Below are 12,849 nucleotides of genomic sequence, written 5' to 3' on the forward strand. Positions count from 1 at the left end.
GTATTCACTCATGAAGCATACTAATGAAAGTGTGCTAATTTGTAAATTGCAAACCAGTACTGATTACATATTATGAATGCTTGCTTTTGGCAAACAGTTTTAGGTTATGTTCTCCAACACAGGCATAATAAATCTACCTCTAGCTCAAGGTCTGGTTTTTAGATATACTTTTTTTTTTCTTTCTTTTTCTTTTTTTTTTTTTGGGGTGGAGGACATTTAGTGATATACTATTTTAACTCTCTTCTAAAGACTCTGCGGCTACCTTGGTATCCTTTCTGGGTTACTTCCTCTGGTTATAATGTTCCTTTTACTTCAACCTGTTTTCTTCAACCTCTTTACTTTCAAAGGAGAATATTTTATTAGGGATTCATAATCATCAGCAAGAAAGGCAGCAATTGCACTGCAACCATTTAGTGTGGTGTTCACCTTAGACATCACCTTGGATCCTTGCTTCAGAGATGCTTCTGCTTAGCTCGGGCTAGTTCCTTTTGCCACTTCTTTGGGGTAAGTCTGAAGCAATTTCACCTTGGGAGGACTGATTCTTCAATCTTGAAGCCTTACCATCTCCTTTTTTATCAGCTACCTTTTAAAAAACAAAAATGAACACAAAACAACAAAACAACCAACAAAAGAATGAAGTAGCAAGAAGCTGCTCTTCTAACCAGAGAGAAATGGAATTAATCATGTTCACTTCAATAATAGATTTTACTGTAATTTCCTCAAGCCAAAGAGAAAGACTCGTCTTGGATCAGAGAAATCTGAATGCCTGCGTGGTTCAAGATAGTCATAGAATCACTGAGGTTGGAAAAGACCCCTAAGATCATCTCGTCTAACTGTCCTTCTATCCCAACTACCGCCAGTGTTGCCCACTAAACTATGTCCTTAAATGTGCAAGATGTGATGATGCTTTCTCATCAGTAGGAATATTGGCTCATGCCTCTTGGTTTATTTATTTCTATTTTCTCTGCCTGGCAGAAAATGCATCCTAGTTGATAATTTCTTTTTCAGGGCACGGCATTGATGCTGTTACGTTCTTGAGCATGAAGTATCTCTTTGGTGGTATAAAAAGCAAAGCCCTTCTCTCTATATTAGTTAAAGTCACCCTGCAGATCACTTTGGTATATGTAGTAAATATAAAAGCAATCTTTACTAGCCCCTATGCATACCATTGGAGAACCATCAGAACTGTTCCTCATTTCTTTTTTCACCTGTTCTTACTTTCTGCAAGCTGTGGTTTGTGCCATGGATTTTTTTTTCCTCTTATTTCTCAGCATTCTCAGTTCTGTTCCAATCCCACATCCAAAGTTCTCTGAACGTCTACACTTGGCATATCTTAAATGCAGAATGAATTACTGAAATTAATGATTTATTTCATTCGTATGTTATTTACTTTGGAAACAAATGAGTATCTTCATTATTTGATAATTAAATGTAATGGCTCAAAATTTAACAGTGCTGAGCTATCTTATTCAAAGCTTTGTGTAGAGAGAGACAGCTGAAGATAATTTCATTTCTACATCCTTATTCACTCACTACCTTTCTTTTGCTAAATACGTATTTATAAGAGAAAAGCAGCCAACTTTGTTAACTGGGTCTGCCCCTCCTCTTGGCTGGCTGAGCTAATTGTTTAGCTCTGTTGTAGAGAATAAACAGATACACCTCCTTCTCTTTTCTTTTCTGTATCTATAGTTGCTCTGGTTCCTCAGGAGCCAGCAGAGTTTGCTGTTTCCATCCTCAGGGTGAATATTTTGATGGTTACATGTAACAATATGGAGGGTCATGGATATTTTCCTTGCACACTGAGAACGTCTTATTTTCCCTGATAAATATATATACAATATTATTTTTTTGTCATAGTGACTTAATACTGTTGATGCCATAGGCATATATACTGCCTGTTTGTTAAGAATAACAATTTAAGATTTATTTTTCATAAAGGTAAGTTTCCTCACAAAGCCTCCGACTGTGAACTGAGGTGGCATCTCCAGTTTAGCGGCTGTAGCTTTCATTCCCATGTATTTTCTATTTCCATGCTCAAATTCAGTTTAGATCAAGTAATAAAGGAATGCATGAATATAGAAATGTTCTTACTTCACCTTAGTGTCTCCTGTTAGTTAAGTTAGTAACTTTCATACTTAAGTACTGTTTGAAGCATAGCACTAAACTGAGTTGTTTTAATAATTGTTTCCAAACCTGTTGAAGTATTGAGGCTCAAGAAAGGGAGGCAAATGCATTCATTCTTTATGTGTTTGTCTACGATTTCTATTTCTTCCCAATAATTTGTTAACTGGTGTTTGATTTGAGCCAAATTTTATAGGGAAACATATTTGAAAGATTTTTAAACTCCTGCCCACACTACAAAAATGTGTATCTTTGCAAATGTTAATGGCAGTGGAAAGGTGACAGTGTTAGCTTACATGTAAATAGATACAGGAAACTAGAGAGGAAAGGCATCTTACAGATATCCTGATTATGAGAACAGCCTTAGTTAAAGCTCACAATCAGCCATGACGCCAAAACCTTGAGAGGACTAGCTTTAATTAGTTCCAGTGCACAAAAATATTACTTTTCTCTGTAGTATTTATGCCTTTCCTGCCAAGGATGGCTTCAAAACTCAGCCATGGAGACACTGCAAGTAAGTGCTGGCAAGAATTACTTTTAGTATTTAAGTGAAGGAGAAAAGTACACACATATGTATTAGATATTTGAATGCTTGCGAAATTATGAAGAAATGTAATTTTGTCTGTAAAATGTTTTCCCTTAAAAATGTAAGGTTTTGGATTGTTGCTTAGAGATTATGAAAAATTAGAATTGGTTAAAATGTATGAAGTTTCAAATCTTCCTGCAGGTAATCTGTACTTACTACAGAAGTTTGCTAAATGAATAGTGGTTCTTTTGTAGGCCAGAGAATGCAGCGTTATTCATCTTTCATCAGAGTATTACAACAGAAAGGCAAATAATGTGACGTTTCTTGCTAATAAATGTTGACGTGTGTAGTTCCTTTGGCTTTTCTATTTGTTCAAGACTGTTCATTTGTTTTAGGCCACATAAATTAGAGCTAAGAAAAAAAAAGGCGCCTATTGCTACTTCTAAATGTCATCCTGCAAAGAATCTCATTTTAATTCAGAATAACTGGCTACTGAAAGAACCAAGGGCTTGCAAGTCTGGACCCTAAAGCTCAACCTGCAGTCACCACACAAACTACAAACTTAATTGGGAGAAAAAACACCCAACTTGCAAAACTACATTCATACAAGTTTGAGGTTGGAGTTGGTAATATCAGCAGATAATGGCATAACTGAAAGAATTTGTTATGATGTTTAGACTTGTATTACATGATCTTATCTAAAATAAGTGCATCCAAAGTGCCAGTTTCACTTTGGGATACCACATTACTAACGAAGTACTGATATATTAGATGATGCTCGAGTAAGACTAAATCATTACTGGAATTAATGACAGTTTGAGACTATTTTTTCCTCCTAGGTAAGAAGAAAGCTTAACAACTTGGTGGAATTGCTAGCAAAGAAAGGGCAGCTGTAAATTCCTGAAGGCTGCAAACAGTGAGAAAGAAGAACTGATTATCTGAATAGTGATCTGAAGGCATAAGGGAAGAAAACTGAGAGAAAGGGAAAATTGACCTATTTTCCTGTATCTTAAAAAGCACTTGGTTGTAGAAGAGTTTACCCAAGAAATTACTGGAAACCCAAGCCCCCTAAAATGATGACAACGGAATGGGAGAAGTGCTAGAAAATGTGTTGTCCTGGGCATCTCAGCACTGGCAGATTCGAATACTCAGGTGTTTACTTAGCAAATGTGCTACAGGCCTTACTGGGGAGGTTTGACACAATAATGAGCGAAGGATCAAATGATCACTTTCTAGCCTTAAACAATATAAATTAGCCCTGTTTCTGGACTGCTGAATATTTAATAACATCTCTGTTCAAACGTAAACAACTTCTCTGAATGTTAATACCTTTGTTCTAGCAGTGTGTCTGTTCAAATATGTTAAGTAGCACAAATGGCAGTAAGTAGTGCAAAGCATTGCTTATGCACATTCTCACTTTTAACATCAAAGCCTCTATGAGGAATTTTATCATTCACAAAGAGGAAAAATTAATCTGCAAAGAAGCTCAGGCAGTAATAAGGTGATTGCATCTGTACATATAACTTGATACCTGGCAGATCTTAATTCCTCCTTTAAGACTGTGAAAAAGAAAATCAAACCCAATAGTCTGTTGTTCTTGGTTTGGATACGATAACATAAAATGCATTAAAATTCTTCACGTTTGTGTATGTGGCTTATAGCACAATCTTGCAGTGTTCACATCGCTTCTTTAGATCTCTGGTAACATTCTATGGCATGGAAAGCTTCTGATGGTCATGGCAGGTGTTGTTACCAGGTGAGTGAGTACTAGTTAGTGTGCCGGTTATCACTGCTGGATTAATGTGCAGCAACTGTGTAACTGGTTCTTGTAGTGCTGCCATAGATTCCTGACATAATTTATCATTTCATTAGCATCCAGTTTCTTTCTTGGATTCATCAGTAAGGTCAACACAATGAAAGGCACAGACTGTCATATTTCCTCTTCCTTCCTCTCCTCACCCACGCACAACCACTCATTTCTCTCCATTTTGGTGTATCATAATTTAATATTTACCAGCTGTAGCTTGGTACCAAAGGAGTAATTATCTGTTAATCCCTTTGCCCTTAGGGGGTTCTCTTGTGCCAGCAGGAAGAGAGAAGGCTTCGGTCACTGAGGGCCAGCGCTGTGTGTTTTCCCCCATAGCATCAGCAGTACTGTTAAGACGAGGCACCGTGCCTTGAATCCTAATACCCTGCATCCTAATGCATGTGCAGAGGGCCAGCCTGTGATAGGGCAGGTGTAAGGCCTGCTGGCAGAGGTGTGCACAGGGTTGCGGTGCTCCCAGGGTTGGGACGCCTCTGCTAGCAGGCCCAGAGGTGGGCTGCAAGGTGCCACGCTGGGGTGGATGCTGCTTATCATCCACCCTGTACCCGACAACTTTGGGTATGTTTTATAGCAGTTGTGAGGTTCAAGTACCTTATCTTTCAGTATCTATCCCTGACTGCCACAAAGTACCATCCTTTCAGAAGCAGGTGGTTGTGTCTGTGCAGTAGTAGCAAACTGGGCATTCACGTTGATTTGGGAATTTTATGAAATTAAGTTATAAAACATCTGCATTTACAGCAGGTGTCACCCTGAGCTGGTAAGGAGGGTAACTGTGAATATACAAACTGTACATCTTCAGAAAAAAAAAAACACCCATGGCTTGTTAGGAAAGATGTGCTAAAGCAATAGAAGCTCTACGTACAGTTCTGGTATTTGGATTTTAAATTAACACTGGATTAGCGATCTGTCTCTGTCAAGACTATAAAGAGCTTTTGTTGCAATCCATCACACAGCTTTTGTGTCCTGCTCTGTATGTAGAAGCTGTTAACAGGAAGATGAGATTAATGGTAAGAGAAAAAATGTCATCAGATAAACCATAGGTCTCAAAAAAGCAATTTCAAATCGCTGTATATGTTATGCGCTCATATATTTTTAGCCTTTGGGGATGGAGGAAAGCTTGTAATCAAAAAATAATTTGGGCATTCTTGGTTGTACCTAAATTAGAGCCCAGGATACTTCCAAAATAGGCTTTAATCAAATGACCTGACAGCAGCTCGCTAGGAGGAAAAAAAATGAGTGCAAGGTAACCTGAATAATATTTAGTAATGCAGACAGCAAATTTTGCAGCTCTTATTTCAAATCTTTTATGTAATAATTTGAAAGGTTATTATTTAGAGCCATCACTATGTATGTAATTTAATTTTTAATTTTTCTTTACTAAGATATCATTAGAGCTTGCAACTGGTTGAGGACAATGCTTCTCTTCTGTGAACTATTCACAAGGCTGGTTTTGTGAGGCTCCTCTGTAGCTTAATACTGTACTTTCAGTACCGGAACCTACAATTCTTTAAGGTTTTTAAAACTACTCAGAATTGCAAGAGATAAGCTAATACCAATTCATTCTACTCTAACACCTGGAAATCTTTATTTTTATTATTTTTATTTAATGTATTTTTTTTAAATAAGAATTTTTATTCTTATGTGTTTTTTGTTATATATACAGAGAGAAATTACGGTGTTGGACTAAAGGATAGCACACTTTTTTTTTTTACTTAAAGTATTTTATGTGAAGTAAATTTGTGTTAATTTTTCTTGCTGTACACCTGCTTTGTGTCACATCTATCTTAGTATATTGAATTTTGTCTATGAGCCAGAAATGCAACTGGCTTAGAGCCTCATAGCCCCCAATAGCCCGGCTGTTTAGGGTAGAAAGTGTTGAACTTGATATTCTGCAATAGCAGATCATTAAATTAGTTGCCTTATTAAGATGAGTAGAAACATTTTTGCAGTTATTAATAAGATAGGCATCAACTAAATGTGCACTTACAATGGCTGGATTATTTTGTATATGTGATTTTGCAGTGAATTTTTCAAGTTTGATATAAACAATTTACATTTGAAAGACATTGACCGTAGCAAGATGGATTCTGTTGGTGGTGGGAAAACTGATACAAACAACATGGTTAAGACAATCGATGCGTAACAGATTGACTGATCAGTAGGTACTGGTTTATGTTACAGAAAATAGGAGGTGGAAACAAAGGAAAAAAAACAAATTGTGTGAAATCAAGCTGATTTTAGGATTGTAGGGAGAAAAAAAAAGCCATGATTTGCAAAATGCTGTACTCTGAATTGTGTTATTCATAGTACTGAAGTTTAATTCAATTTAACATAACGGAGGAGATTGGCTAAAGTGGCATGTGATTCATGTAACCCTGTTGTATTTTGCACCTGTGTTGGGAAAAAGAAGCAGGTATTGAGCTGAATGTTTTCTCCTTGTATTTAAAATAGCTTACTGTTTTGTTTGTTACACGTGATCAGCATGAAATCTTCCATTAGGGCTTGAAGGGAGGACATAATTGTGTAAAAGGAATGGTAAGTGCCAGTGCCATCAGCATATCGAGGCAGCCATGGTGGGCAATAGCCCAAACAAAACACAGGTAGAAGAATTTCAGATAAGGGTGTAAGAAGCCCCCACTGCATACGTTTAGTTCTGTGGTTGGGCCCAGCCCAGTGTTGAGGAAGCCCGTACCCATGTAGTGGGCTACAGTTTGGTTCAGGCTTTACCTGACTTAACAAAAGAGGAAGTGGTCTAAGAGTCCTAAGAGACTTTCTCCTGGGCTCATTCAGTAGAAATGTTTTGCTGCCCACTGTTGTGCTGTTTTGAGACATGCGACTCATTGACTTGACTCAAACTGCAGCATTTCAGTCAATGAAAATCAGCTGTTACCTCCTTTAAAACTTGAAGTAGCCGATGTATTATGAGATGGTATGTCTGCTTTCTACCATGGAAGCTTGCTGCTGTTTCTATTAATGGAGTTGTACTTTCCATATCAGCAATACTACTGCACTGTTACTAGTGGTCTGATATTTTCCAGTGCTGTTTGTTGCAGGGCTTGCTACCATCCCTGGAGTTACCTCAGTGACGGTAAATACTTCAGATTTTTGGAAAAACAAGTTTATCACAGGTAAAAGTTCTAAAAATCAACATACAAATAACTCACAGCTGCAATTATTCTCACCCATAAGGTGACCCTTAAGGTCATCTAATCCAGCTGCCCTGCAATGAATAGGGTCACCTGCATGTAGGTCAGGGTGCTCAGAGCCCCGTCCATCCTGGCATTGAGTGTCTCCAGGGATGGGGCTTCCACCACCTCTCCAGGCAACCTGTTACAGTGCCTTGTTATTGCTTTAGTCATTGCATCACACATTGGCCAAACGTGTATCAACTATTTGGAGCAATCTAGAGTAGGAGATATTAAGATGTAAGATGAATTGTTGACATTTAGTCGTTCTTAAACAGTAGTGATATCAACTTCATTTTCTAGTAACATCTTTTCCAGTTATTCTCTTTAACATTGATTTTTAGGTACAATAAGGTCATCTTTTTGTAGTCATCTGCAGTTAAAAATGTTTTTCAGAGCAAGTTGCAGATGAGGGAGATAAAAGGAAAATACTCCAAAGAGAAGTCTTCAGTTTGCTGATCTATTTCATTGTATAAAGATTGCAGAACTGTAGTTTTAACAGCTTTCTGTTAAATTGTCAATTCAGGATGGAATTGATCAGATGACAGTTGATGTAACCTGGAAGAGACATAAAGTACTTATAGGGTTTTAAAATCACCGCATTGCCCTCGTAGTGTCTGAGAGTGTCCTGCTTTGCTGAGGGACCTTATGCTGCTGGGGGATCCTTGGGGGTTTTACCTGCACGTTGATCTTCCAGTGAGAGCTACAGGGGAACAACCTCCATGAGGTCTTTGCACGTTTGCCTGTTCATACCAGCGGTGTATATGTAGTATAACAGTGTGTGATAGTATAATTCTAAGAAAATCTGACAGAGAATGAGCTTGATTTGTACAGTTTTGATACTTTCCTGGATTCATTTTGGTGTCCATTGCTCTTTTTGATAGTGTTGGAATGTTTGATGTCAGCACACCCAAACCGTGGTGTCATGAGCAGCGAAACACCTTTGGACCAAAATTCTTATTTGATTTCCACTTCACAGTTGATCTGTATAAATATGTTTGATGGCATTTTTTTTTACTAATGTGTGGAATGACTTTCTTTTAAGAGATCAAATTCAAGAAAATCCTCTCTGAATGGAAGAAAAGTGATTGAAAAATAACGCAGAAGTCATAAGCAAAGATGTGGGAATTGGATGAAAATTAGAGGCTGTTTGATTAACATTTATAAAGCGAGTGAATGATTTTCCAGTGGTAGCCGGGGATGCTATTGGTGCAGAATAGTTTTGTGGAAACTTAATTATGGAAATTCCGGTGATAAAGTTGGCAGGATTTTATAGTAAGTTGAAGATATGTAAGCGAGTGAGAGGAGGATTTTTATTAGCTACTTTAATTCTGTCCTGTAGTCTGTCTGTTTAGCATAGATGTGGTTAGTACATGACTACATAGGCAAATAGAAAAGCTATTGCGTAATCTGTTTCTTCTTCTGAGGAGGAAAAAAGCGCTGAATTGATTATTACATTTCAGACTGATCTGTTCTGCCAGCAGCTGGAATGGGATCCATTAAATCAAGGAAATGAAAGGCACTGCTGTTGTACGTTGTTAAAGAAATTACAAGTATGGTAATACCAAGCTGTAAAGATACATTATAGAAATGGTTGGAATTAAATTTAACCCCATTAAAGCAAGGGCATTCAGTGCTGCATTATTGATATACATAAAAATTACACAGGAATGTTTTCCATTACTGCTAAGAAACTAAGTTTAGTAATGACAGAGTGTAACTCAATCAAAATTAAACTTTCATTAAAGAAGATACTGTGATTGTGAAATCCTATTAGTCTTCTGAAAGTTAAATTGAAGTGTGGTTTAATTACCATTTAAACTGCTGGGCAGATTAGTTAGCTACCTTTCCCCACTTCAGTGGTGTGCTTTCATTCTTGGTGCTCTCAGTGTACTTGCTGGAAAACCAGAGTTGTCACTGTGACAGTTGATGCTGTTTTCTACAAGCTGCTTCTGGTTTACCGTTTCCCACACATCTTGCTCTTCTGAGACGTCTTCCTGAAGCAGCGCTGAAGGGGAGATGATGGTTTCTGACTGCAGTGTCACTGATCGGCATTGATCTGGCAGTGTGGGGCAGGTGCCCTGTAGCAGGTCCCTCAGATGCAGCCAGCGCTGTGTAGGCTGGCTGGGGAGTTGGGTTCCCAGCTGGATTCAAAATGCTTCAAAAGATGTATGGGGAACAAGGGAGAAGAGTTTTCAGAAGTGGATCTGCGAGAGATCTACATCTCTCTGTGAAGGTGCACTTCCTATTTTAAGATCTCTATGGAGCAGAGTGCTTGCAGTATACACCAGTGCTTTGGAGCTGGCTCGCAGCTCTGGGTGGGCGAGCAGGGAGGAGGGAGAGCCGGGCTCTGAGGGTGGCCAGCCCAGCCTTCAGAGTGAGGAGGGGAGACCCGCTCCCAGCTCAGATGGTGTCAGCTCTCCTACCTCGCAGCAGGGATACTCAGCTGTACGGGCAGGCCTGGCCGTGGCTATCAGCAGTTCTCTGGGCTTGAGTGGGAGCAACATGCTGACAGATTGGATGATCTGAGGATGAGCTGCTTTGCTGCTGGAGTGGCTTGGTTAACATGATTTGGGAGCAGAGGGGGAGGCACTGTGGGGTTTTTTGCTTAAACTGAGAAGGATAGACTGGATCGTTGCATTCCTTATATATTTTTTTTCCCTCTTTCACAGCTCCAGTAATACATACAGGCATTTCAGAATTGGTCAGCTCTCCGGATGAGAGCTGCATCTTTTATAAGAGAGAGGAAATCGCTTAGGTGCAGTAAGTCTCTGTTTGCTCTCCCATACTGTCCCTTACCTTGTTTCATAAGCAAGCACTCCCAGTGCTGGGATCACTAAATGCCTTGGAGAGGAATTGACAGGACCTGCTAGTGGTCACCACAAACTGCAAACACCATGTGCCCTGCAGTGGGCAAATTACCAACAGGCACTTCAGCTGCGTGCAGCTCCTGTGTCCCAGGGGTCCACCATTTGTTAAACATCACATGAAATGCATTTCCCTTTATTTGAAGTGTGATTGAGTGGTATCTTCCTTGGTTGCCTCCTGTTTCTTGTTATTGTGGGGAACAGAGAAATACTCTATGTCCAGACTTTGTGTAATTTTCAAACGTGAAGCATGATTTTGAAGGCATTGGTTTCCTCTTCTGTCATCTGTTTCCTTTCCAAGTTTATCTGTAGTTAAAACCAGTACCTTTTACCAGATTTACTGTTCCCTCTGATGCCTTTTATTGTTCCACAGTATCTTTGGGTAGGATAGCCAGTGCTGCATTAGTCAGATATTATAAAAATGATATATGTGTCTTTGGGAGGAATAAGGATGACAAGTGGATTCTCTGCTAATTCTGAAGAGGTCAGCGCAAAACAAAATAATAAAAATCTGTTGTCTTACATAGACTTTTATTCAGGTTCAGAGTTGGACGTTCTGAGGGCCAAGAAATTCTGGCCTATTTTTTTTTGCTTGCCCAGCTTCTTTTTCTGCCCACTGGAGAAAACATTTGGGCCAGTAGTGCATCTTTTCAGCTTTTTTTTGTTAAATGTTCTATCCTAGAGGCAAATTAGATACTTAATGGGCACTACATAAATGTTGTTACTTGAAAACTATCTAGCCATTGATTTAAGACTTTTTTTTTCTTGTTTTTTTATGCAGTTTTATATAGAATTTATCATTTTAGCATTTGAATATTTACAATCTTATGAGGAAAGGTTGAGGGAACTAGGGTTTTTTAGTTTGGAGAAGAGGAGGCTCTGGGGAGACCTCATTGTGGCCTTCCAGTACTTGAAGGGAGTGTATAAACAGGAGGGGGAACGGCTGTTTATGAGGGTGGATAGTGACAGGACAAGGGGGAATGGTTTTAAACTGGGACAGGGGAGGTTTAGGTTGGATATTAGGAAGAAGTTTTTCACAGAGGGTGGTGACGCACTGGAACAGGTTGCCCAAGGAGGCTGTGGATGCCCCATCCCTGGAGGCATTCAAGGCCAGGCTGGATGTGGCTCTGGGCAGCCTGGTCTGCTGGTTGGCGACCCTGCACATAGCAGGGGGGTTGAAACTGGATGATCATTGTGATCCTTTTTAACCCAAGCTATTCTATGATTCTATGAATCTGCGTATGCTATATGCATTTTTCTCATGCAGGATGTAAAATAAAGAAGGGAGAGCAATGTTATCACAAAATACTCCTTTGCTTAAATTATGCAAGAAAAAGAACACTAGCCATTAACTACTTTTATTCTATTTAGTGATTATTTTTTTTAACTCTTGTAATTCATAACTGTGTTAAATAAAAAGAGATAAATAAAAATAGACATATAAAAGAAACTGAAATAGGGTTTTTTTCTGTTCATGTTTGGATCTCTCTTTAAAGACTTACCTTCTCTGCTGTTTATTCAGCAGCGTCATTGAAGTAGTAATCAAGAAAGGGCTTAACTTTGGCATCAATATTTAATTGCTTCTGTAGAACATTGCTCACGTATCACTTGCTGCATTACTTTCACAGCAACAGAACTGTTCATTTATTTTCTGTTGGGGTGCTGTGATGATGAGCCTGCAGCTTAGGGTTCTTCATGTGCTCACTGCTCCTCAGGGCTGCAGGCTTCGAGGACTGCAGAGCTCAGCTGGTGAGGCCTGCTCAGTCTGCCGCGCCTCGTGCTGTTCCCACACAATGCACCAGGCATATAAAGGCTCACTTCCACTGTCAGCACCTTCTCAATGCCTCTGTCAGAGGCTGTATTCATATTTGCACTTTTTAGCTTTTATGTAGCAGCTAGCTTTTTAGTATGTAGGTATTTTTGTACAAGAAAGATTTGGGATATTCCTGGAAACTAAAAATATGTTTGTTTAAATTACCCTACCGTGTTCATATCTCCTTTTTTAGGTTTTAGATATATATTTTTAAAATCCCTCAAAAGCATGAAATATTTGTTATCTTCTGAAGAAAATTAAGGAAGTAGCACACTGTTGCAATGTTGTGAATTATGTCTAATCAGATCATGAAAGCAGAGGGGACTTTCTTAGGTGGGCTTTCGGTATCCTTCCTAGGTCCCTCAGATACAAGCTTGACCTTCAGTGAGAGAATAGGCTCCTAGGAAAATGGCAGGGAGAAATCTAAGTGGTGAGCAAGAGGAAAGAACTCCTATTACAATCTTCTCTGACTCTCATAATTCCCTATTGCATTCTACATCAGCAAAATTTCA

At 39.0% G+C, this 12,849-nt stretch overlaps 1 protein-coding gene across 7 annotated transcripts in view; it reads left to right on the top strand.

The window, feature by feature from the left end:
• Positions 1-12,849, top strand: part of WASF1 (WAS protein family member 1) — a 79,891-nt gene that overhangs the window by 37,917 nt on the left and 29,125 nt on the right. For 2 of the 7 annotated variants that reach the window (XM_015284566.4, XM_015284567.4), the window contains exon 2: positions 10,330-10,415. The exons of 2 other annotated variants lie outside the window; for them this stretch is intronic. In XM_015284566.4, the coding sequence (XP_015140052.2) occupies positions 10,375-10,415 (41 nt within the window). In that variant the 5' untranslated portion in view covers positions 10,330-10,374. Of the gene's footprint in view, positions 1-2,293; positions 2,636-9,390; positions 10,421-12,849 lie in introns of those variants that run through there. 3 more of the 7 variants (XM_046939598.1, XM_015284569.3, XM_046939597.1) reach the window with 3 other exon arrangements.

Source organism: Gallus gallus, chromosome 3 (genome assembly GCF_016699485.2).
Source record: "Gallus gallus isolate bGalGal1 chromosome 3, bGalGal1.mat.broiler.GRCg7b, whole genome shotgun sequence".
In the NCBI taxonomy this organism is placed as follows: domain Eukaryota; kingdom Metazoa; phylum Chordata; class Aves; order Galliformes; family Phasianidae; genus Gallus; species Gallus gallus.